Below are 25,142 nucleotides of genomic sequence, written 5' to 3'. Positions count from 1 at the left end.
TGGTAGTACCTTCTAGGCCGACAGTAGTATTACCAGAGCCAAGATTTGTGGCCCCATTATGGTGGTAGCACTTTTCGGTGCTTGCGGTAGTACCACAAATACCCTAAATTTTCAGAGATTTAAAATTTTAACCCCTTTCTTGAAGTCTTTTGAGACCTATAAATACCTCACCTAGGCTTGGTTGATGGAGTAACTATTTCTTAGTACAAAAGTATTGTAAACTCTTATTTCGAGCATAGTTTGAGTCTTCCCCCTCTTGAGTTTGGTTACAATTCTATGTTGTAGGAGATGAGAGATCTTATATAAAAAGATAGTCTAAAGGTTATCTCCTCTGTCTTAAAAAAGATAAAGTTATAAATGGATAGTTGATCTTTGCTTATTGAAAAAAAAATCAATAGTGAAAACCAATGGCTTCAAGAAAAGAGGAATTAGAAGTGGACATAGGTTGAAAAAACTGAACCACTATAGATCGATTACTTCTCTTTTACTTTACTTTACTTATGATTTAGTTTTATTCTTTTTGCTTACAACTTTAACTTGGTCAATCATGTTTTCGATACATGTTGATATATCGATTGAGTTTTAAAATTGATTAAAAATATTATTGAACTAATTCACCCCCTCTTAGTACCTTTAAGATCATAACAATTATATCCAATATTGATTGCTTCCCCTAGGAAATATTTTATCATTGTAGGTTTTCCTGTATGTGTCAGCTTGATAATAATCTTCACAAAAGAATATGGATTATCATTCTTATACCTAATAACAACCATAGCATGAAAATATAAATTTTTTAAAATATCAAAATGCCGAGAATAATTTTTTTTCCTCAAATCTAGCATAACCATCTCAAAGGATGTCTACATTTATAATTTAGTATGATTATAAGGAAAGACACTATAGTACAACCCTTATCCTTCGCCTTATAAGTGAATTTTCGATGATACTTATCAAAGTTGATTTTAAAATATTAGCTATTTTACGATGGATGTAGAACTTTTTAGCAACATTCATAGTAATTTTGATCATAAAGGTAATATTTGAGTCACAAACATCATTTGGTAAAATATTTGAGCCACAAACATCCTTCAATAATGAATTTATACTTTTTAATGTATTTAGCATTCTATAACAATGCGCAAGGAAATACGTAAAAGATCATTTCTCCTTCTTAATTTTAGATATTCCTATGAAACTTTCTCTGTAATTTTTTTTTCTCAACTTTTGCATTGCTTGCATTCATTAAACTTGTACATAGAGGATCTAGCAACAACCTTAAATAGTTTTATAGTCTCTTTATCTTGCTTATCATTTACAAGATTTTTAGATAGATGAACTATGTAATAGCCATGATATGTTTGGGTAGATCTCTTTCACAAATTTTTTTTAGATTTTGATCATTAATAATAGTCAAATTTTTATATCCCATAATACATACTTGATGCAATTACAACTCTCTTAAATCTCTATACTCAATCTCCATCATAGCAAATCAATTGAAATAATCTATTACAACCATCAATAATTATTGCTGTCATCAAAACATCGGGATATTTCTCCAATAGATGTGTAATATCGATACCAAAAATAGGTTGCATATATAAAAAAAATCTAAGGCAACCTCAGAAAGCCCAAAATATTTTTTAAAAATAATATTTTTGATGAAATTATTATTTGGACATGACTCTCACAACTATGCAATTTTAACTCTCTTAAAAATATAAGCCTTCTTATATGAAACATTAATTTCAAATCTTTTTTGAATATTAGTAATAATCATCTTTGAAATATAATCAACATTTACCATAACTTGATCTTTGATTTAACTATAATGAAAGAACTATTGTATTCCTTATGCCTATTTAATCTTGATAAATTACAATCATGCTCTTTATGAACCTTGATAATTCAAAAACTATTAGTTTCATCATGAGCTACTATCATCCATTGATAATTAGAAACCTTACATTTTGTTTTTAACTATTAACTTCTAATTGCAACATGCTTAATCTCAAAATTTCTATATATTCTTTTAAGATTTTTTGAAATTTAGCCATATGTAGAAAGATATTATTTGAGTTACAAGATAATATATATATAAAAAAATATAATAACATAATTTTAATATCATTCAAATATCATACTTGACCAACAAATATATCATTGTATGAACAATTATCGTCTTTAGCAAAAGGAACTTGTGTGTTTAACAACATATCCTCATCTTTACTACAATCATATTTAGCAAGTACTTATTTAATATTATCATACATATTCTCACTTAAAATAACTCATTCACCAACAACATCTAATACATCATAAATATTAGGGTTTATGTCACCTTCAAACTTTTATTATAGTATTTTTTCAGCCAATTCATTTTCGAAGATATTACTATCATTATCTTCATCACAAGAAAATTAATTATTGAAGTCTATAAAAAGAGGTTCAATACTTGAGCTATGATTTTAATTCAAACTTGATGATTGTTTATCAATATCATAAAGAATTGAAAATACTTTATCGGGAATAAAATCCTCCCTACAATGAGATTATTAAAATTAAAAATATTATTTTTTAAAAATCAATAAACCAATGACAGTAAAATCAACAAGAAACAGATATTATTTTTGAAAGACATCAATATACTTACATGATTTTTTTTTGTTTTCTTGATTCAGGAAAAAGAATAAAAGACAAAATAATAAGAAGATGTAAAACTTTTTTTTTATTGAGATCAATACTCATAATAATAGCTTATTGTACACTGTGCCACTCACTTTGCAAGTCTCTTTAACAGAGTTAAAATGTTAAATCAACAGTAAACCATCTCAACCTGAATCGATCAATAAAACCTTAACGAACCAACGATCCAAAAGTCACTGTTTTGGATGAAAAAAAATAGGTAATTGGATAAAATGGTTTTCCAAGAGATGCTGTTTAGATAATTTATTTTCATAAATTATCTAAAGTTAGATGTTTATTTTCATAAATTCGTCCTATATATATATATATATATTTATCTTTTTTCTTTTAAATTCCCTTTTTTTTTTGAAGGATCGATCGGACGGTGCACGGTTCTTATGCGCGAACATAGAAGAAGAAGAAGAAGAAGAAGAAGAAGAAGAAGAAGAAGAAGAAGAGCTAATATAAAAACGTAGAGAAAGATAGGGTGTTTTCTGCAAAAGGAATTTATTCTAATATTTATTCCATGATGAATCAGACGGTCCGCGCTCCGCGGTGCTCGTATAGCAGATGGTGTTCGTCTTTTGCTTCTCATCCGTCGAAGTCGTGGCGGAGGCCGCGTTTCTGCTGGGATTTCCATCACTTCCTGCCTTTTCCCCTTCCATTTTTCGGCTGGTCAGATCCTCTCCTCGGTGCATTCTAAATCCCCGTAACTCTTGAGAAGGTCCTTTTTCTTCTTCTTCTTCTTCTTCTTGATTCTTGGATTCGAAACCAGTCTCTTGACGTTCTTGGAAGGTAATTGTGTTATTTCGCGTCTTCAATGATACGAGCTCTGTGTCTTGGATTCGTCGAGTTTTTGACATTCGGTGTCAGGTTCTGATGAAATGGTGGTATGGAAGATGAGGATTATTGCAGAGAATTCTTGATTACACGAGAATGTTTCGTGTGGCTTGGTTTGGATTGATTTATTGGTTAGGGTTTCTGTGATCTTGAGGAGACGGTTTTGGAAATTTTGTGAAAGATTGGACATCGTTTTCTATATTCTGAAGAGGACGGTTTCGTCCTCTTCTGCGAATTGGTACCGGGTTTCGGGTTCGTCATCTGCTACTGCTGGATGTAATAATTGGTGATTATGGTTTGAGTTTGATGGTTGGTTTTTTATTCTTCCTTCCATCTTGTGATTTTAGGTTGATTTTTGGTTTGGTTTTGTGAATACATGGAATTATTTTCTTTTTCTTTCTTTATATGATCAATTGGAGAGAAACTGGTTTATGATCAAATAGTACACTTGAAATGCATTTACAAGCTCTTTAGGTGCTAAAGTTATATTGTACTTCACAAGATTGCGATTAAGTAGTTAGCTGTGTTTGAGGCAGTAAATGTCAATTAAACATTATTATAGATATGTGACAGGTCAGGGAAATCTGAGTGTTGGGACCCCGGGATTCATTATGTACCGAGTGGAAGACCCAAACGCTTGAAAGCACAATGAACATTCACATCCTTGCTTTCTTCCTTCTTGCCACCTCCACCTCTCTCTTTCTTGTGTATTTGCTTGTCTTCTCTCTCTTTTTCCCCTTATTTTCATTTTTTATTTGGACAATTTTTTATGCTTAAAGAAAGCATTTACTGTTTATCTTTTGTTGGTTTCCTCAACTAGTTTAGTTGTGGTTTAGAGCATTATCTTTGATGAATACTTGACAAATTGATGAAAATCAAATTTTATTTCGCTGACGTGAAAAGAAAAGGACTGACCCGTATCACTTTGCATTGGTGGTAAACTCAGGTTCAAGTTCAATTGATATTTTAGGGTTGTCACATAACATCATACACAATTGGGATCTTATTTCCTAGATTGACAATAAAGTAGAAGAACGAAATAAATAAAAATAATATTGCAATAATCATCATCTTGTAGGAAAGGAAAGACATAATGCACAAAGAAGGAAGATTACTTTCCAGAATCATCATCTTACAAGAAAGGAAGAATATCATGCATAAAAAAATAATATTTTCCAAAACTATGCTAGAAGCTTATCTTCTAAAAAAATAACTAGATACAGTGTGTTGACTTGTCTTGATGTGTTTTTTATTTTCTTTCTTGTTAGTTACTTCCTGTTCTTCTTGTATTTGTGGTCTGTATAAAGAGGGCAATAATTGTAATGAGATCATTAGTCTTTGGATGCCACGTGAGTGGTGAGAGGGCATGGTTTCTCTATCAGTCGGAGGACTTGGAGTGAGTCTAAGACTATGCTTTGCTTTCCTCTGCTCTCTGAAGCCAACCTGCAATGAAGACACGTTGATTGAACTTGCAACGTCTCTTAAAGCTCTCCTCCTTGACCATCTTGGTACGCATTGAATTCCAACACTTGTTCCTTATTTTTTAAATTAATATTTCTGAAAATTTGATTTTTCTTGTTTCCTCCCTCTTTCCGTTTTAGTTTGTTTTTTCATTTATTACCCACCCCACCAATTCTCTCATCATATTAAGCATCACCTTTAGGGTTGCCTTACATCATATTTGGTATCGATGCTTTTGGTTTGGCCAAGATGTTCCATCGTCAAGACCAATCCTTATTTCATGAACTTGAGGCAAGTTCCTACATAGCGGAGGCGTATGATGCTAGACCAATTTAGTCTATAACTTATTTAAATAATTTTGATTAGTTTAGGGGTTATTTTGTATATATCATAAATTGCCACATGGCAACATCCATAATAATTATAACCCAGTTTCCTAATCTACTCTAGGGATAGAAAAAAAGTAAAAAGTGTGAAAAATTTTAAAAGAATTCAAATTATGATTGTGATTGAAGATTTTGTAAAAATTGATCTCTACGAGGATGGAAATATATCAATTAAGAATATTATCTTCTTTGGAGGAAACGTCAAATCATATATTTTTTTAAAATTATAATTGTAATTTTTTAAATATTTATTTTCTTTTCTTGTACTTGGGCTAGAAACAGATGTTAGAACATTCTAATGCATCAGTTAGAAGATCAGTGAATTGAGTTCTAGTGGCGCAATACCATAATTATTTCCCGATGAAATGATTTCATCTTCTTGCGAGACCTATGGAAGTGCAAGCCCTTTATTCTAGGAGTCTTCTTCAGCAAGTCTGGAAGTTATCCATTTATTTTCTATTATCTTGTCACTATTATCTTCCTCTTCCTCTAATTCTATTCCTCTATCATCTAAAAGAAATATTTTGTTACTCGTCCTCCATCACAAATTCTAATATAGGAAGGTTTTTTAAAGTCCATTGCCTTGATCTCCTCATGGTTTCAATGTCTTAGAATATCAAAGGCCTAAGTGTGTTGGACAATATGAAATTTGTTAGTTTTTTTAGGGACCTATGCTCATCGTATTGAGGTTAACCATGTGCACAATAGGTATCAGCTGGACCATGATTAATGGGAAACATTTTGGGCTGCTGTATGATATCATGCGGGTGGAGATAGGTGAACCTGGTTTCTCTTGGAGGTTAAGTGTGGGGGTTTGGGGGAGGGGGGAATGGCCTCCCCTAGATACATATTTGAAAGTTTCGAATTGAAACATATACTAATAAACAAAAGAGTATGTTTTTGTCATCAGCCATTTTGTACTTGTATCACCCACCATTCAGTTTGATATGTCACAAAATAGTTTTGCATTTGATTAACCAAGGTAAGTATATCCTATATTCGATTATAGAATAGTAGGATGACCATAAATATCTACAGTTAGATGGTGCAAAGATTTTTCAGAAATGTTTGTTAAACAACAGCCATTCTAAGGAATAAATTGGTGTTGATTTTTTATGTTAATGGTAGATGCATAATAGAGATGCTGGTCAAATTTTGGTACATACGAAAAGAAAATCATAACTTCTATGCAGAAGAGGTAGACAATGTTTGGCCGTTGTAGAGTTCAAAAGAATTGGCAATCATTGCAGTATGGGTCAAATGGGTTAGGCAACACTGTCTAGTAGACTACCTTACATAAAGGGTGACTTTAATATCCATGCCAAACAAAGTACGAAAATGCAGAGTTGGGGGCCACTTGGAGGTCACACATATGGTGAATGGAATGTAATAAATAGATGATTTTAGTTATCAATGTTAAAATGAAAAAAAATAAATGTCTGATAATACTGAGTAGATTGAATTATAGTCAGTTGCATTTCTTCTTACTAGACTGAAAGGTATAATAACATGGAATGTTCATAATGTTACGACGAAGTGCTGATGTAGAACCATTTAATAAATGTACCACTGTGCCTAAAGGTGTATGATGCAATGTCTAGTTACATAGATGCTATGCATGCAAAAATGGATCTGACACAAATAGAGCTTAGAGTAGTAAGAGTAGGTAAATTAAGCATAGAATAATAAACTGTAAACAGATTGTGTTTGCGATAAATATACTTAGATTTTTATATTGATTCCAATTCTGAAGTTCATGAACCAAATGTGTCAAGGGATTCAATCATTTTTATTTCGTTCTTGTGGATCTCAAAACTTAATTCAGATTGAGATTCTGTTGATAAGCTAATTATTCTGGATTTATATCCTAGGTGGATCCTATTTGATAACAAGATTACAAAACCGAATATGGTTCAGTTTTTTATCTATCTGATAGGGTACCAGCATGTGGAATTGCCGACTTTGCCTGGTTTGGTCTGGGATGAGTTGTACTGTGTTTGTAAAGCTCACAGTGCGGGGTTTACTAGGTGGTAAAGAGATCAGTAACGAAGGGTACTGGCTGGTAAGCCTATTGTTTGGTGTTGATCTTTTGTTTGTATCTCTATGTCTCTCTTCATCTCTCTAATTTTCCAATTGTTTCTATGTTTCTCTTTCTCCGTCTCCTCCTTCCCACATTGCCACCACCACCAAGTCATCACTATTGTTGCTGCCATAGCCTCCTACCATCATGCGTCTGCTCCTCCTCATCTCCTAGTTGACCCATATCGGTCTTTAGTTTGCTTGAATTTCTAGCAAGTCCAATTTTTCTTTGTTTTTTATAAAATTAGATCCTTGGCTAATTAAATATCCTAGCGTTATAGAAAAGATCTTCTGTCCATCTTGATTTTTTGAAGGCAAAAGGTGATTTTTTGAAGGCAAAAGGTGTGATTTTGTAGTTTGACAGAAATTTTTATGTTATGGTGACCAAGGAATGCAATATCGTGCGAATGAGTAACCGATTGTGCTGGTCCAATCTGCGATCGGTACATACCCAAAAACCCAAAAATACCTGAAAAATAAAAAAAGCTTAAATTGAAGACTTTCAATTATAACTTAATGCAAATTTAGTTCAATTTAATAAGAAAATGTCGAAATAAGGAATAATGGATTTATCTTTTTTTTTTTTATGTTGAGGAGCAGCTTTGCGGCACGTTTAGGATGGTTCTTCCCTTGATATTTCATCATCTACTAAGATACGAGTTGAAATGTTAGGTTACATGTTAAGACTTTAAGATTTTAGTAAATTCAATAATAAATGGAAGCAAATTGTGTATACATGCTTCTATCACCAAAATAAATGGTGGGATTCTACAATCGGTGAATTAGTGTCTTCGTTCCTATGAATTCGTATAGCAATTTGGCATATCTGTTAGACCCAATCTTGAAATTGCTCCCATGACAAGGTGTACCGATAAACTATATGTCGTTGGTGCATCAACGTAATAATGGTTGTTGCCTGATCGTCCTGAACAACACGTGTCTGAGGAGCCTTCTAAGGCAAGTATGATAGTGCCATGTATGGGTGGAGAGGCTGGAGTACGTTGGAACTTTTGCCATTGCTACTAACTTGTTGTTCCATATCATAAGAATGATCAGCTTATAAAAAGAATGACCAATTATCACTGTACTATTATTGGCTGCAAGATCATCGATAAAATGATAGTTGTGAATACGACGAGCTTCGCTCCGTGTCTATATCGTAAAGGCTCGATCACATCTATTCAAAGTTATCGATTGCCTTGCCCTTCCCCTTTTGTGTTGAACCTTAAGCTCTATAATTGCATGCGTAAAATGTTGCTCCTCGATCCATGCATCATGCTAAGGCTGAGTAGATGGAACCATCAACATCCCTAGTATCACCGCCATTGTCGATCGAGGGCGATACTAGTGCTACAGTGTTGCTACATTGTTGCTACAGTGTCGGATCGGTAACATATGGTCCGCGTACCGGAAGTCTGTCGGACCGGTACGTACCGCCCGTACCGGGCTGTCACGGATAAACTTCTACACAGGATGTTTGATGTAATGCTTATGTATGTCTGTGTCCTTTGGTTTGTTCATGTCTTGTACAGCATGTAGGGGGACGACCGAAGGCTTAATAGTCCCATTTTAGTTGGGTTGGTGGCCTCTTTAGGCTTGTAAATAAAGGTTGTGTCATGTGGACACGTGCGAGAGATTTTCGGTCTATAATGGACCATTTTACCCTTTGTTGTGCAACGGTTCAGAGCTTGTAAGGTCTGTTTGTAATTTGCATTGTCTATGAAGTGTTTTTCGGAGATGTTTGCTTGTGGATCCCGATTGAGGTGTTCTCTCTAACCCGTTCTCTCTTTTGGTGGTCCTAAGGGACAATGGGAGGCTTCGGGGAGGCTGACCTTTGCGGACGGACACGCAAGGGTGCCGCACGACTTAGGCAAAACCAGCTAAGTCCGTGACAGATGGTATCAGAGCGGGACAAGCACTCATAGAAACACTTAGCATGCAAACGTGGGGGACCTAGCGGGGCTGCGTTGAGGGCAGTCAGCACACGCGCGACCGTTTGAGGGAAAACGGGCATGGAGATGTAGGGAAACGGAGTCGCTCGGAGGAGCGGGCATCTGAGATTGGCATTCAGAGGAATGGCCAACCCTTCGCGCAAGAAGCACCACGAGAACAGACAAGCTTGGAAGAATGTGGAGCGCACAAAGGTTGGGATGGCTGAGTTTGAGCTATGGCTCAACGTTGACAACTATACTTGATGGTGCTCAAGGCAAGCGAGGCGCTTGGTAAAGGATGAGACCATCCAAGGTGGAATGAGTTGCTCAACGACCAAAAGAGTTATGCAAAGCTCACAGAGGTGAGGGGAATTGCTAACTCGAAGAATTTGGTACTCATGCATGGGCTTGTATACGGACGATGGAATGTTCGTGGCCATCCCAAGGCGACCGAAACTCGGCACCATGGAGCATTGAAACTTTCTCTTCGGCATGTGAAGAATACGTCTGTAGGATGCTGAAGTGTGCAACGAGTTCAGCATGTTGCTAGACCTTGAGTGGTGCAGCGGGGGCTGTATTGACGTAGAGTCGCAATCTAGCAAGTGCGTTTGCAGGAGGCAGAACAATGCACAGTTTGTTCAGCAGATCGGAGTAATCCAAGGGGATGGTGGTCTCCAAAACGAAGAGAGATGTTGCTCCAATGGGACAGTTATCCAGGAGGGATAAGTCCCGGCTCTCCAGAGGGAGAATCATGTGCGACGGACCGCACATGTTGAGGAGGAGTACCTCAACAAGCAACAACTCCACGAAACTCAATGGACCAAGCAAGCGGCAAGGAGTCGTCGCATGATCTCGCTCGAGAGAATGCATTGGTGGATGCATTACGAGATCAAGTGGGGGAGCGACCCAAAGTAACTTAAATGAAGGCACACTTGGAGTCGATTTGGAGATCGGACTCAAGGGAGGACTGACCCGTGGAATGGTGGGCGCGAGGGCCACCATCGACTCAATGCAAAAACGAGGAGCGGAGCAACTTGGGTTTAACTTGGCGAAGTACCCAAGCCGCATGAAGGGAGCCAGCATAGAAGTTGGAACATGGAGCAGAGGCACAGTGCTTTCCTTAGACAGAGGTCAAGGACATGAACTCTTGCAGAGGCAGGAGTAGAATCATGCTGTTCCATGGGTCCTTCATTCTGACGGAGTGGACTCATCTTGCATGGTGCCAAAGATGAAGGGAGCTTCTGGGCACATGCACCTTATCTCGGAGGAGCATTTGATGGAGGAACTAAGGCGACTCAATTTGCGGAGGCGAAGTTGGGTTCAGAAGGCCTTAGCACGGGGCAAGAGGACGCAGAGGCGGGTACTATTGAAGAATATGCCATAGTGTTGCCATTCAAGTTGCCATGAAGGAAGCGGTGCGCAGCGGAGATTGTGCTGGTAGGGGCATAGGGCCAGGATCCAGACAATGGTGCACTAATTGCAGCGAAGTCGGGGGACTTCGGGAGCTACTAGGCGACGGACTGTCCTAGAGCGGTGCTTTATCTAGGTGTGACCCAAGAGTGGGTGGATGAAGGTCGATTGCCAAAGGAGCGAACAAAATCGAAGGTGGAAGAGACCCTGCGATGTATTGGCAGAGGCCACACATGGAGGGTTCACAATTCGAGTTTATTCCACAAGGATCAGAATGCAATGGAGATGTCACCAGGAGGCGACATGGTGCAGCGGATCGTGGTGGAACAGTTCGTGGCAATGCGATACACACGACCTAGTCCCGTGAGGGACTAGATCATACGGAGGTATGATCGGGAGCTACTGGAAGCTCCACTTCGGTGAACAACACAACGACAAGAAGGGCTATGGATTCAAGGAGTGAAGGCCATGGTACCGCAGAGGCGGGTCTTCCGTGCGTGCTTCGAATTTTGCATCGGATGAAAACCTTGGTCATCAGCATATGGGGGCTGTGTTCCACCAAGGGAAAAGTTCGAATGCAAGTACCAGTGAGTTCCATGGGAGGGACTTGATCATGCAGAGGTATGATCGTAGCAGCTGGAGAGTTGGACTGCTCCAGAGCGTATATTCGCTTAAGGGAGCCCGACAAGTCAGAGGACAAGGTCGAGTAAGCGAACGTTGCTACCAAGGAAGCTAAGGAGAACAGAATCGATGCAGACCCTATAATGTGATGGCAGAGGCCATGCATGGGAGTTGCAGTCTGTCTTTCCATCGACCAAAGGAGAGCTGCTTGGAGAACACAGAGGTGTTGAAGCAGGGGGTCGAAAAGGGGCGAGGAAGCGACGACGAGTCCAGAGGGACTTAGCTACCCAAAATCAAGCATCAGTTAGAATGTAAGTGGACTCGGAGGAGTGCCACAGAGGCATATCTACTGATTGTGAAGAAAAGGGATGCAGATGCGAGACGACGGATAGTAGTGTCATGGGCATGGCAGCGCCATGGTACCGCAGAGGCGGGACTTCCGTGAAAGTCATTGATCCCTTGCTCTCACGGAGGGAGAGCGCTTGGTCGTGAAAGGGGCCGAAGAGGTGGAGCATGCAGAGGCAATCTCCAAGTACCGAGACAAGGCTGAAGGGCAGAGGCCGAGGAACTTCGTAAGACCGGTGTCAATGAACTTCTCATCAAGATAGCCGAAAGTGAAGGACTTCGGGTCATGCAAGAGTGCATAACCAAGGAACGAAGCAGGCAGTACACGGTGCTGTACCTTTTCTACTCAGTGGAGTAGGCGGCAGGGTTGATGGAGAAGACGGTACAATCCCAAAGGCGACCAAGCCTATGAGAGAATTACTCCAAGTTGGGGTGAAAACTTCCTGCATTCCAGAAGTTCAATGGCATTGAGAAGGTGAATCACAGTAGCTAACTCAACGCAAGGAGTGCAAACACTTCAAGTGCTTCAGAAGTGTGAGCAAAGAGCAGGCGAAAGCCAGTAACCAGCTCGATGCATGGAGTACAACCTCGAGGAGGCGGGCGAAGTCAAGTAACCTTTGCCTTCTCAACTCTTAAGAGAATGGGTGAAACCGAGTACCCCAATTCTCTTATCTATCCAGCAGAGGAGCTCTGCATATGTTCAAAGACTCTTCAAAGATAATGGAAGACAATAGTTGTCAAATCCTCACCAACGGTGATCAGTGTTACTGAGAGTAGATTGTCCGCTTCATTTCCCAACGAAATGTCAATCGAAAGCGGAAGTGATGCGAACCTACTTGGATGTGACAACTAAGTGAAAGAAGAGTCAATGAGCAAATTTTGTGGAGGAAGGACCCAAAACTTCAGAAGTTTACGAGACGATGCTCGTTAAAGCTCCAACAAGCATCCACCTAGTTCAAGCAGCATGAGGAATTTGAGAGACTGGCGCAGTAAGGATGGTCTTTTCCTTCATCTGGGGGATCCGCAGGAATCAACAAGGATCAACACAACTCAGCCAACCCCACACCAGAGTCAGAGTCATTGGTGAGTTGAAGCAGCATGGCGGATCAAAGGTTCGACTACTCAAAAACAGCAGCGGAGAGCAGCTAGGAGCCAAGAGGCGCATTGTAGCTAGAGCAGAAGATTGAAGACACAGCAAAGGCGAGGAGTTGCAGTGTCGACAAAGGCTTCAACGAGGATGTCGAAGGAATAAGTGGGGGAGAATGTCACGGACAAACTTCTAAACAGGATGTTTGATGTAATGCTTATGTATGTCCGTGTCCTTTGGTTTGTTCATGTCTTGTACAGCATGTAGGGGGACGGCCGAAGGCTTAATAGTCCCATTTTAGTTGGGTTGGTGGCCTCTTTAGGCTTGTAAATAAAGGTTGTGTCATGTGGACACGTGCGAGAGATTTTCGGTCTATAATGGACCATTTTACCCTTTGTTGTGCAACGGTTCAGAGCTTGTAAGGTCTGTTTGTAATTTGCATTGTCTATGAAGTGTTTTTCGGAGATGTTTGCTTGTGGATCCCGATTGAGGTGTTCTCTCTAACCCGTTCTCTCTTTTGGTGGTCCTAAGGGATAATGGGAGGCTTCGGGGAGGCTGACCTTTGCGGACGGACACGCAAGGGTGCCGCACGACTTAGGCAAAACCAGCTAAGTCCGTGACAGGGCGGTACGGTCCGGTACTGCAGACCATGCTAGTATCGATGTCACTACTGTCTCTATGCATTGATTGGAGTGTGACTGTGATAGAGATGGTGTCTCATTGTCGGATTAAAATTGTTACTTGTTGCTCTTTCCAAGGGATCGATAGATGCTATTTCCTTCCCCTTTGCCTTGGCACGTTGGGCGGACGACTATGATTGTTAGGTGTCATGACCTCAATTAGTTTGACTCGAGGTTGTCGGGTTCCTTTCGCCATGTTCTGACTGAGGGTATCTTCCTCATGCTAGGATGTTGTTCCTCTTTTTCTATTGTTTCAATGATAAAACAAGAAAGACATAGAAGGTATCTTGCCTCATCAAGTAAAGGATCCCCTAGGTTCTATTGCTTTGACCCATTCTTGCATCGGTTGAAAATCTTTATTGTAAAATTAGAGATCGAAGAGAACCACTTGATGTCATCATTTGTGAAAGTACATGGGTGACCAATTTTGTCTAATCCTTTCATGAACTTGTAAAAGACCACCCTTCTGTTGCAACACACTAAGAAATTGATGATGCTCATTCTAATCGGTTCGGTCCTACTATCACACATAAGTGTCACCCCATATAATTTGATTTGCTTCTTGAATGATTTAATCTAATCTTTGAATTCTGTCATCTCATTTAGATAAACATCGTTATCTCCTTCAACGTAGTAGATTGGATGCCTGTGGCAACCATTTCAATTAATGACACCATGCTTTGAAAATATGAACCTTGAGCTATCTATGCTTGAATCCCGTGGAAGTTAAACCACTTTGCAATGACTTTGTCAATATTTTGTTTCTTTTCTATTGTATCTGCATCATCAATTGAAGTCTATTTTGCTGAATGTGGTGCATAAGCTTGTGGATCAATATCGACAACTTCAAGTGTTGACCTCCAGCCAAGCCCTCTAACAAAACCTTGTATGCCATCCTACCTTATGCTGTCAATCTTGCTCAACCAAGGAGGAGTGGCAACTAGCTACTTCATGCTGACACTCCTTCCCAATCCTTGTGGCCTAGTGGCACCATCACCATTATGCTCCAGCGAAACATAGCTACTAGCTGCAAGGTCTGGGTTGACATCATCGTGATGACTCTGGTATAGATGGGTTCCATTGTAGCCCGTTTATATTCTTCTTGTTGGTCGGCCTTCCTTTAGATTGCATCATACTTTGCCTTTTGCAACTTTTCTTAAAATGATTTTCTCATTCCCATTGGAATCTTGGTGCATTTTGCCACATCGAGATACCTGTCAACCAAATGTTGTTTCAACCAAGTGATTTCTCTAGTCTAACTGACGTAGTCACAATGAATACACTGTCAATGATGACAGTTGTTGTCCAAACGATGGGCATGATCCCAAGCTGGATCATGCATCTGTTCCTCTGGGATCATTTTCCTATGAATATTTATTAAATTAATAAGCTGTGATAATGCATTATCAATCAAGGACTCCAACTGAGTCTAAAAGTAACAAATTTAGACTAATTGGCTCTAGTTAGAATTACTAGACCATAATCCATAATCCAACAATTAATGAACTTAAAAAGAAAACTCTTCTTTAAAGAGAAACACAAGAAATGAACTTTAAAGAATCAAGATAAATACCGCTCGTAATCCAACAAGTAATTATAAGCTGTGTTTATACCTAATTACCCCCAAATTAGGTTTATATGTTACCTAATGGCCCTAATTGCCCCTAAAGTTAAGATAAACAAACTAATCATAAGAGGAAGACATGAAATTGGGCTCTATATAACCTTAATGACAAAATAATTCTAAATTAGATAGAATGACACTAATCACACTATTAACATACAACATTTAGCCCTAATTACCTCAAATTGATACTAAAAATAAGATATTGACCCTAATAGTATCTAATCATATATAAAATGACACTAAACATTATTAACTTGATATAATTACACTAATAAGGAGTTAATCATGTCAAAGCTAACTAGAACTAGATTAATGGCCCTAATTATGCCTAAATTAGATAGAATGACACTAATCATACTATTAACAAGCTGCGTGTAGGTCTAGGTACCCCAAATTGACACTAAAAGTAGGAGATTGACCCTAATAGTGTTTAATCACATATAAAATGACACTTAACATCATTAACTTGATATAAATTACACTAATAAGGAGTCATGTCAAAAGCTAACTAAAAGTGAAATAATGGCCCTTATTATGCCTAAATTAGATAGAATGACACTAATTACAATATTAACAAGTTGTGTTTAGGCCTAATTACCCTCACATTGGCATTAAAAGTAAGAGACTGACCCTCATAGTGTCTAATCATATATAAAATGATATTAATCATCATTAAATTGATAAAATTACACTGATATGGAGCTAATAAAGAGCTAATCATGCCAAAAGTTAATTAAGAAGTAGAAAGAGAATACAACTAATAGATCTTCCACCAAATGACTTGTTAGAATGAGTAAATCCTCCCAATTGAAACTCTAATCACCAAAGACCACCCTTAATGGAGAAAGAGAGTGAGAATGAATGATAAAGAGAGTGAGTGAGAGAGATTGAAAGAGGGGAGGGAGGGGTGATATTTAGGGTTTAAACTAGGTTAGAAAGTGGTCCAATGGTCAATTCAACGGTCAAATTGACAGTTGGACCCAGCGATTGAAAGAGGCGCTCGGGCGCTCGCCTAGGCGCTCGGGCGAGGCGAGGCCCGAGCGCCTCGCTAATGTCCCAGGCGGCACGCTTCAAACAAGCGCTCGCCCGAGCCCAGGCGCTGGGCGCTTCGGGCGAGCGCCTGGGTAAACCAAGTGACCGAACCAGGATTTTAGGTCTGGTTCGGTCCTGGTTCGGTTGTTAGTTGGTTCAATCGAACCAACTAAACCGATATAACCCTAACCCGCTGCCGCTGTCGCTCCTGCTCCTGCTGCCGCTGTCGCTCCTGCTCCTGCTGCCGCTGCCGCTGCTCGCGCCTCCTGAGAGCCCTCCCACGAGCCTTCCCTCTGCTCGCGACTCTCGCTGTTCGCGCCTCCCGCGAGCCCTCCCAACTGCTCGCGCCTCCCGCGAGCCCTCCCGCTGCTCGCGCCTCCCGCTCCCTTTCCCTTTCCCGCCGCTGCCGCCGCTCGCCACTGCTTCCCGCTGCTCTTAGATTTTCTTAATTTAATAGCATATTTTTATTTAAAATTTTAAATAATTATATTTATTAATTATATTATATATTTTTATATTTTAGCGCCTCGCTTCGCTCGAGCGAGCGCCTAGCGCCTCGGGCATTTTTGGACCTTAGCGCCTTTTGGCGCCTAGCGCTTTTTAAATCACTGGTTGGACCAAGATCAATCACACCCTTTGATTGGTTTCAGTCGAAATCCTACTATTAGCGATCAGTATAGGTTAGTAACGGTTAAATTTCGATTGTTTTGCTTGGTTCAAACATGTATCGCTCGGTATGATCCCACTTTTTAAATACCACCCGATATGGAGCAGTCCACATTTCAGACGATGGGCAGACCGGTACTTACCGCCCGTATCATACAATGTCGGGTGGTACATCAGTCAATGGTGGTGACTGTACGAAGTTACCAGAAATATAGAATAACAAAATGTTTTCGTGTGCGAACAATTTGGTGCAGTTCTGATAGAAGATTGAAGTGTGGCAAAATTATGCTTAGAGGAGATACATAAATATCTTGGTTATCATCGGTTCTGATAGATGTATCTATGCAAAATATGCTTCTATAACATCTGTACTGCGACTTCTGCTACAACTGTACTTTGACAGTTGTTTGGTATCAACCTCTTTCATATGCATCTCTCCAAATCAAGCTTCTTCCTTGTTGTGCAATGAGTCACGTTCATAGTTATTTAGTCATATTTGATGGAGCAAATGCCAATTTACAACATTTTAAAGATGAGATTAAATTACTTTGGTAAACCTTACTATTTCCAAGTAATATTTACACTATTTAGTGATGTACAACTGATAAACTTGATTAAATTAGCTATTAGAGCCGATCAGTGTTACATGGGTAATATAGTTTGTCTAACTTAATTGACACCTTCAGTCAATGATATATTCTGGTTCTCCAACTATTATTGTTACATGCATTATAATGTTGGTCCACTATAATAAACATTTAAATGATGAGATATCCACATGCTTCTTTTTAACAATATCTTTTTTTCTCTATGCTATTTTGACTTACATACAGAATAATTAGATGCCATCTATTTCAGAAGATGTGTCTGATTATTTGGTTGATATGTATAAATGTTTCATACTTCAATGTCTCTTTGATCTCATGCTTGATAATCATGTTCTTTTCCATAAACATTTTTGTCACAGTGGAATTGAAGATGTCTTGTGAGGATAAAGCAATGGCCAGTCGAAGTCCTTCACCGAAAGTTACAATGACAGGGATATCAAGCTCGAGTGGCATCATCTCCATTAATTCAGACAGAGAACCAACTCAAGCACTTGACCAGCAAATTGGGGTCTCGCATGGACATGTGGCTATCCTTTGGGACATTGAGAACTGTCCGGTTCCAAGTGATGTCCGGCCCGAAGATGTTGCTGGTAACATAAGAATCGCTCTACGAGTGCATCCTTTCATTAGGGGAGTTGTTACAGTGTTCTCTGCTTATGGGGATTTTAATGCTTTCCCCAGACGATTGAGGGAGGGCTGCCAGAGAACTGGAGTTAAACTAGTAGACATCCCAAACACTAGAAAAGATGCTGCCGACAAGGCTATCTTGGTTGATATGTTTCTTTTTGCTCTAGATAACCAACCACCCTCGTCAATCATGCTGATATCTGGCGACATAGACTTTGCTCCTGCTTTGCATATTCTTGGTCAGCGTGGATACACCATAATCCTTGTCATCCCTTCAGGAGTCGGTGTTTCTTCGGCTCTCAGAAATGCAGGACAGTTTGTATGGGACTGGCCTTGTGTAGTCCGTGGTGAAGGTTTTGTGCCTCCAAAGACTTTTCCCCATGGCTACATCATGAATTTCAGGAATGAGGATAACCCTGACATGGAAAATGGAGAAGAGACCATTGTTTATCAAGGACTCTCGATAAGCGAAGATCCCACTTGGGGTAACTTTAACCAAGCATATAGCTGTATGCCTTCACAAGTATCTAGAGAACGTAGTGGAGCTTCTCAATCATCAGAGCACAATATCAATAACTCAGCAGCTGGGTCTTGTTTTACTTCTTCAAGATGTGAATGTCTTCCATCTGTTCAAGTACATCAGAATTCTTCCCTGGATCAGGACTGGTGGGTTCAACCAGGAGATCTTCAGGGTTTAAAGGGCCAGATAGTAAGGCTGCTTGAGATGTCTGGTGGGAGTTTGCCTCTCGTACGTGTTCCTTCAGAGTATCTCAAGGTATTTAGGAGGCCGCTCTATGTGTCAGAGTACGGAGCTTACAAACTGGTGAATCTCTTTCAGAAAATGGCTGATGCACTATTTGTAGTCGGGAAGGGGCATAGAAAGCTGTTGTGTCTTCACAATTCTGCTGGTAGACATATAAAAAAGTGCCTGGGTAGTCCATCTATCGTGATGACAAATGAAAAGGGAAAGAGGGTTCCGGAAGAGAGCATCGATATCAGCACCTGTCCACAATTAGGTAGCTTCTCTGATGAATCCTTGGAAGATGAGAAGAATGATGATTTTTTTCTAGGTTCAACCTATGATTTTGAGGACCAGCTTACAAATATCAGACAGGAAACGCAAGAGCTTCTTGTTTGTTACTCCTGTCCAATTCCCCTCGGTGCTTTTGCAGCTCTCTATGAGCAGCGTTACAAGAAAGTCCTCGACTACCAGAGCTTTGGAGTGGATTGTCTAGAACAATTGATTGAGAAGATGAGAGATGTTGTGAAGTTGCATGAGGATCGGGATAGCAAGAAAAAGTTTCTTGTATCCAGTTTCTTAAGCAGATAAGTTAACTTGAAAGTTTGACTTACCAGAGAACAAATGATAGGTTGAAAAATGTCGTGAAGTTGTAGGAGGATCAGCAAAGCAAGAGGGAGTTTCCTGTATCCAAAATTTTTATGTGGATAAGGTCATTTCTAGTGGCCAATTCGTCACTGCTATGTTCTCTACTTCATAATCAGCAAGTCAAATATTATGTTGTGCAGTAGTATGCGTCTGGTGCCAACAATGACACCTATTTTTTTCCAAGTGTCAGTAAAGCATGTCCAAAGGCACAAGCTGCACTTTATGTACTTTATGATGTTAGCAAATGAGATGCCAAATGGAACTCTACATTTTCAAAAGTGGAGAATTGACTTTATTTTCTTTGATGTGATTTTGGTTGTCTTAAGATTTATTTTGCAGTATGTTTGACTGAATAAGAAGATTCGTCGGCTTGGAAACCAAAATATTTTGGGTTTATAGTCACGGTTCAATCTTTATATTCAACTGTATCTTCAAGCAATATTTGCTAAAGTAAATTTTGGTTATTAACACCTAGGGCTGTTTAATTGTTCTTTGTGGATATTTACGTGGATGATTTGGTCTATCTTGTTTAAGCCAATTTGGAATAGTGATCTATGTTGAAGCCAATATTAGTATTGGAAACTTGTTGTGGCATCTCTCTGAAATATAATTGTCACTGTTTTAGTCACTGCTGGCTGAAGCCAAGGAGAAAAGAATTTTGTGCTTGTAAAAGTTAATAAAAGTAATTTGCAATTTGGCTTAGATGTTGCTGTTGACATTCATTTCAGGTTTGATGCAAAAATTTGTTTGGAAAAAGTTATTGAGTTTGGATTTTGAGACTAAACATGTAGTAACTCTTTTTTTTTGGGGGGGTTTTGTTTGAGGAAACTAATGTAGTAAAAGTTTCTCCATTTTATGGTTCTCTGTTTATTTTTTCTCTTTAGAGCATTTTATGTGATTCATTTTGCATTTATCAATAAATTTAGTATATGTTGGTTGAAACACATTTGTATGACTTTACACAAGCAAACATATTACCAATGCTTCTGCATCAACAACTGTATTCTTTTTATCTATCTATCAAACGATTACTTATTTTGCTTTCTTCCCTCTGAACTCGACTCTCTCATAACTCGTAGCTCACTCGCAGCTGGAGTTTAAGCTTGCCTTTGACTTCAACAAAGCAGCCCGTTTGAGCATAATAGGAGCTCAAGGAATCTGATAACTTCAAATGATTACAGCCTCCTAACATGATGATGCCAAAATACACCTCTTTCTTATGTGCACTCTCAAATGAGTCTGCCATCATCACCTTTCATGTGTTTGAGAAACTTGTAGGGAATATGAATCATCTTTTTGCTGAAATCATTAATGAGCAGGAAGAAGAGTGCAGTAAAACAGGTGTACAATACAAAGCTGAAAACTCCAGAAATCATTAATGAGCAGGAAAAATGTAGTGCAGCAATAGGCGTGTGTAGTACAAGGCTGAAAAGTTTTCATATGACAGAAATAAAAGGGGTTGGTGGGGGGGGGGAGTAAATGTAAACACAACAACGACTTGCAGCTTCGACCGGTGGTATATTCAATGATGGAACATTTGCGCTCTATTTCCCGAGTAAGTGGCGAGCACGTTGGTTGGCTCCTTTCACCCTGGAATTCAGCTCATCCACATCATCGTGCAAGGCATCCAATGCCTTGTTTTGCCTGCAAAGCAGCCAGAAGATTAGGGGTGTCATCTGAGAGACAGAAACCAGTAAATTATCCCTGGCAACTTGGATCTGCCTCAACAGTTCTTGAACTCAAGGTGAATGAATGAAACAACTTTTTCTTCACTTTGATCAAGCTTTATTAAGATATGTAATTTTTTTATGCAAGAAGAGAGATATCAGTAAATTATCCCCGGCAACTTGGATCTGCCTCAACAGTTCTTGAACTCAAGGTGAATGAAGCAACTTTTTCTTCACTTTGATCAAGATTTAAGATATGTAACTCTTTTATGCAAGAAGAGAGATATGAGCGTCACAGAACTGCCAAATGCTCCAACCACATTGGTATGATGTGAACGGTACATGCAATAAATCAAACGATTCTCTGTTTCACCTAGCATCTCTCTTCTCAGTTAACATACTATAGTTTCATCCAGTCTTAACATTTCACTAGCATTAAGCAAAAATAAAAAGGTTGATTTCTCTACATGAAAATGAACATGGAAAAATGTACACACAAAACCGTATAAAGAAGATGCCCGGACATGTGGAAGAAGGAAAAGGTTGCATAACAAAAGATCTAAAAGATTATTGAATACTGAGGTGACAAATATCTAAAAGCCATTGATGATACATACTGCATCCATAGGGCTAACATGAACATAGAAACTGATTACTAATGCGATGACCGATGCTTTCCTTTTTAATTAAAGATTGGTTATGTTTGACAATAGTTCTCACTTAACATTTGTGATTATGTTTATGATTATTATTTTTTTTTTTTCCTCGTGTCAAACAAATATGTATGCTCACAGATGCATCTAGGAATCAAACATCCAATTTTTGCTCTCTTTTCTCTCCTAATAATATGTTTTATCACTAGAAAATATGATAAGGAAACAATATAAACCTTTGAATTTGACCAAATCTCAAATTAAATTTTGTCAAAGTCTCTTAGAAAATGCTACACAAAAAGCAAGGAAGCAACAACATCCTCTACACAGCTACATGAGGTAGGAAAGCTTGAAATCCTTCAAGAATTTGAATGAGAATGCTAGCACGGAGATCAGTTCTACTACTAATCCTCTATCAGTGACTTCAATCAATTTATGCTATAGCAAGATGACACTAACTAGTCAAACAAACATCAATTCTCACACTAACCAGCTAACATTTATAGCATTAACGAATTTATGTGCGAGCGAGTAGATAAAGAAAGAATATAAATTCAGAAGAATAAATTAGTATCCGACCTGTCCATCTCTGAACCCATGTCAACAGCCATGCCCTTAAGCTGGCCCAAGACATCGCTTAAATCTGAAAGGGTGTCATCTTGCTTTGCCTTCTCCATCTACAAGAAATCCAAATATAATACCGAATAATCCAGACACTGCTCATCTTAAAAGTCATAAGAACACCAACCTGGACTTTATCCATAGCAGATGTGGGTTCAGAATAATGCCGTGGATTTGACTGAGGCTTTGAAGACAATCCTAACTTTTCTCTCTGTTCCATGTGGCTTACCTTCTTCGACAATGAATCATCTGAATGCAGGAGTACCAAATCAAGCACAGACACCAACCAAAATTAGTCTTGTTTTACTGGTTCTTTTATATGTACATACCTGTTGTAGGAGCCGGACCCTTTATTTGGTGAGCTTTATTTGGCTTCCAAGGTCTAGAGAAAAAGCCCCCCAGACTCCCCAAAAGTTTCTCACCCTGCAAAGGATGACATGACTCAGGAAATCTCCACCATGAGTACCAATAAGTTACCTTTCTATCGGCTTATACAACAAGAACAATATCCGGCATAATTACAAACAATATCATATGAAATGTATGAATGCGGCACACATCTGGTAGCTCATTTTCAGATTGACTTTGTGTACCTATATTATGATCTTGAATGTAAAAAATTTGATGCGCAAAGAGATATAAAGGTATAGAACGCATACCCGACTAAGGTCTTGATCAATGCTAACAGCAGTTTCATGAGTACGAGTGATCTGCTCCCCTTGCTGATGCAGCATCACGAGTGTGTTTGAAGCATCTTCCCTTATGACTTCGGCAATCTTGAGACAGTCATTTACTTTTTGTGTAGTTTCTTCAGCCTTGTATGCAGCATAACTTTCCAGTTCCTGCACAGATTGGTTCTCCAACCCTCCTTCATCACGGAAATCGTTCTTATATCTGTTTCTTGCAGCTGCAGAAGCTGAGTATGAATATGAAGAAGATGAGGCCTTTCTTCCTTCATTTTCATCATCTAGAGGAGCTTTTCGGATTTTTCTTACCAGTTGCTGTGCCTGAGGAAGACATTCCATGTTTAGGATTCATTTCAGATTCAGAATCTGAATCAAAAGGGTTGGGCTTCGATAAAGCAGGGTCAGAAGAACGTTGCTTGGCACCCCTAGATACAGGCATCTTGGTGGTGTCGGATTCAAGCAAAGAAGTGATAGGTACAGATTCAGGAACCAAGGATTTTAGTGACCCCAGTCAACTGTGATCTCCATTTTTTTTGTACCTACCAACACAATCAGAAGGCAATCAATGGATCTTAGCTATAGGGCAAAGAGAGATATTAATAATAATCATGTAAACTTTAATAAATAAAGATAAAGGATTTACAAGACAGAGAGTATATTAATGAGAACCATTAACAAATATAAACTCCATCAAGAAGATTATGCAGATCTGCACAGCAAGCCAATGCATCCAAGAGCAGTTTCACCACTGGATAATAACTCAAAACTAAGCATGTGGTGGAGAAGATATATGAGAAACCCACCAGGATGATCATTTACAGAAATGATAAGCTAGGAAAAATAGTGATCCAATTCAGTATCTGGTAATAGACCAAATAAATAGGGGGAGAAAGGGAATATGAACTACATAAATCATCTCATCGAAAGATATGTGGACGACGAAGGTAAATAATCAAACACAACAAATTACACGGCTTGATAACACATTATCTGAAATCTTATTACATTAAGAAGAGCATATCATATTCACAAAAAAAAGAAATAATACAGCATGGAAAAAGACTGAAAAATGGATAAAGAGGAAAGACCCAAGCCAACGTATATCCCAAACATAGAAAATCTTATAGCAACAACGTTTGAAAATGGTAGAGAGACAAGCTGAAAGAAACAAAGGGCAAATCTTAGTACTTGAGCACCGGAATAGCTTTACAGGAGAAAGTCACATAATCAAAGAAGGCAAGGAACATAGACCAAGACAAATTAAGAGTCACATAGACTGAGACAGTCTTTTGAGAAGAAGACAATCTCAAATCATAATCCAAGTAGTTGATAGAATACAACTAACATCAACAAAAAGATCCCTGAACAACATTAATTCCTCAGAAAAAAAAGATATATCGTCAAAATCAGAAGAAATCACAAGAAAATGACAAAGGAAACACAATTTCCAAACCCAATTTGAAGAAAGACATCATAGCAAAAAGACATACCACTTCTCTTTTCGTCTCCTTCCTTTTCTCTTGTGTATCAACCTAAAGAAACAGAGGAGCAATGATTGAGGTCGAAAACCAAAACCATATAAAGGAAACAAATTTCAAATCGAGAGGTCTGGAAACTAAACTCGTGATGTAATTCGAGAGGGTCAAGAACGCGAACAAGAGGAAGCCTCCTCCTTTTCTTCGTCTCCGATTCGATCTGGTCAAAACATCTGCAAACAAAACGGGAATTAGAGATAAAAAACCGGGCCATTGGATGTATCTCCCAGGACGTCAAGTGAAGGGGGAGGACAGAAGATTCTCACCGAAGACGATTCGACGGGAAAAGGTGACTCCTTTTCTCCTCCTCTTCCTCCATTTCGTTTGCGCACTTGGGGGTTATATAACAGGCGGTGGGTGGGGGAGAGAAGGAAAAATTGGACCGTTAGCCTTACAACACGGAGGGGAGAGAGAAAAATTAGGGCGATTTATCGTAATTTTCCTAGAAAAAGACTAAGAAAAGCCCTCCATTTCTTATTCTCTCTTTAAAATATTATTTTGGTCT

At 38.9% G+C, this 25,142-nt stretch overlaps 2 protein-coding genes across 7 annotated transcripts; one reads left to right on the top strand and one right to left on the bottom strand.

Annotated features, from left to right (window-relative positions):
• The first annotated feature begins 3,168 nt into the window (after positions 1 to 3,168).
• LOC103989003 (uncharacterized) lies at positions 3,169 to 19,775 on the top strand. 5 transcript variants are annotated; one of them, XM_018828321.2, is made up of 3 exons: positions 3,171 to 3,412; positions 4,102 to 5,036; positions 17,821 to 19,775. In XM_018828321.2, the coding sequence occupies exons 2-3, from the start codon at positions 4,895 to 4,897 to the stop codon at positions 19,416 to 19,418; spliced, it is 1,740 nt and encodes a 579-aa protein (XP_018683866.2). In that variant the 5' UTR covers positions 3,171 to 3,412; positions 4,102 to 4,894; the 3' UTR covers positions 19,419 to 19,775. The 5 variants fall into 5 exon arrangements, with proteins under 5 accessions (XP_018683868.2, XP_009405999.2, XP_018683866.2 ...); XM_018828320.2 differs by having other exon boundaries at positions 4,091 to 5,036; XM_018828323.2 differs by lacking the exon at positions 4,102 to 5,036 and having other exon boundaries at positions 3,169 to 3,363.
• A 984-nt stretch (positions 19,776 to 20,759) lies between these two features.
• Positions 20,760 to 24,967, bottom strand: LOC135677802 (SNAP25 homologous protein SNAP33-like). 2 transcript variants are annotated; one of them, XM_065190205.1, is made up of 9 exons: positions 24,904 to 24,967; positions 24,724 to 24,810; positions 24,593 to 24,634; positions 23,412 to 23,641; positions 23,076 to 23,332; positions 22,746 to 22,839; positions 22,544 to 22,665; positions 22,375 to 22,472; positions 20,760 to 21,119 (listed from the first exon to the last, which is right to left on the bottom strand). In XM_065190205.1, the coding sequence occupies exons 4-9, from the start codon at positions 23,539 to 23,541 to the stop codon at positions 21,020 to 21,022; spliced, it is 801 nt and encodes a 266-aa protein (XP_065046277.1). In that variant the 5' UTR covers positions 23,542 to 23,641; positions 24,593 to 24,634; positions 24,724 to 24,810; positions 24,904 to 24,967; the 3' UTR covers positions 20,760 to 21,019. The 2 variants fall into 2 exon arrangements, with proteins under 2 accessions (XP_065046277.1, XP_065046278.1); XM_065190206.1 differs by having other exon boundaries at positions 23,076 to 23,323.
• Positions 24,968 to 25,142: the final 175 nt, after the last annotated feature.

The sequence above is a fragment of the Musa acuminata genome, chromosome BXJ1-6 (assembly GCF_036884655.1).
Source record: "Musa acuminata AAA Group cultivar baxijiao chromosome BXJ1-6, Cavendish_Baxijiao_AAA, whole genome shotgun sequence".
NCBI lineage: Eukaryota > Viridiplantae > Streptophyta > Magnoliopsida > Zingiberales > Musaceae > Musa > Musa acuminata.
This window is presented reverse-complemented; position numbering and strand designations above follow the sequence as displayed.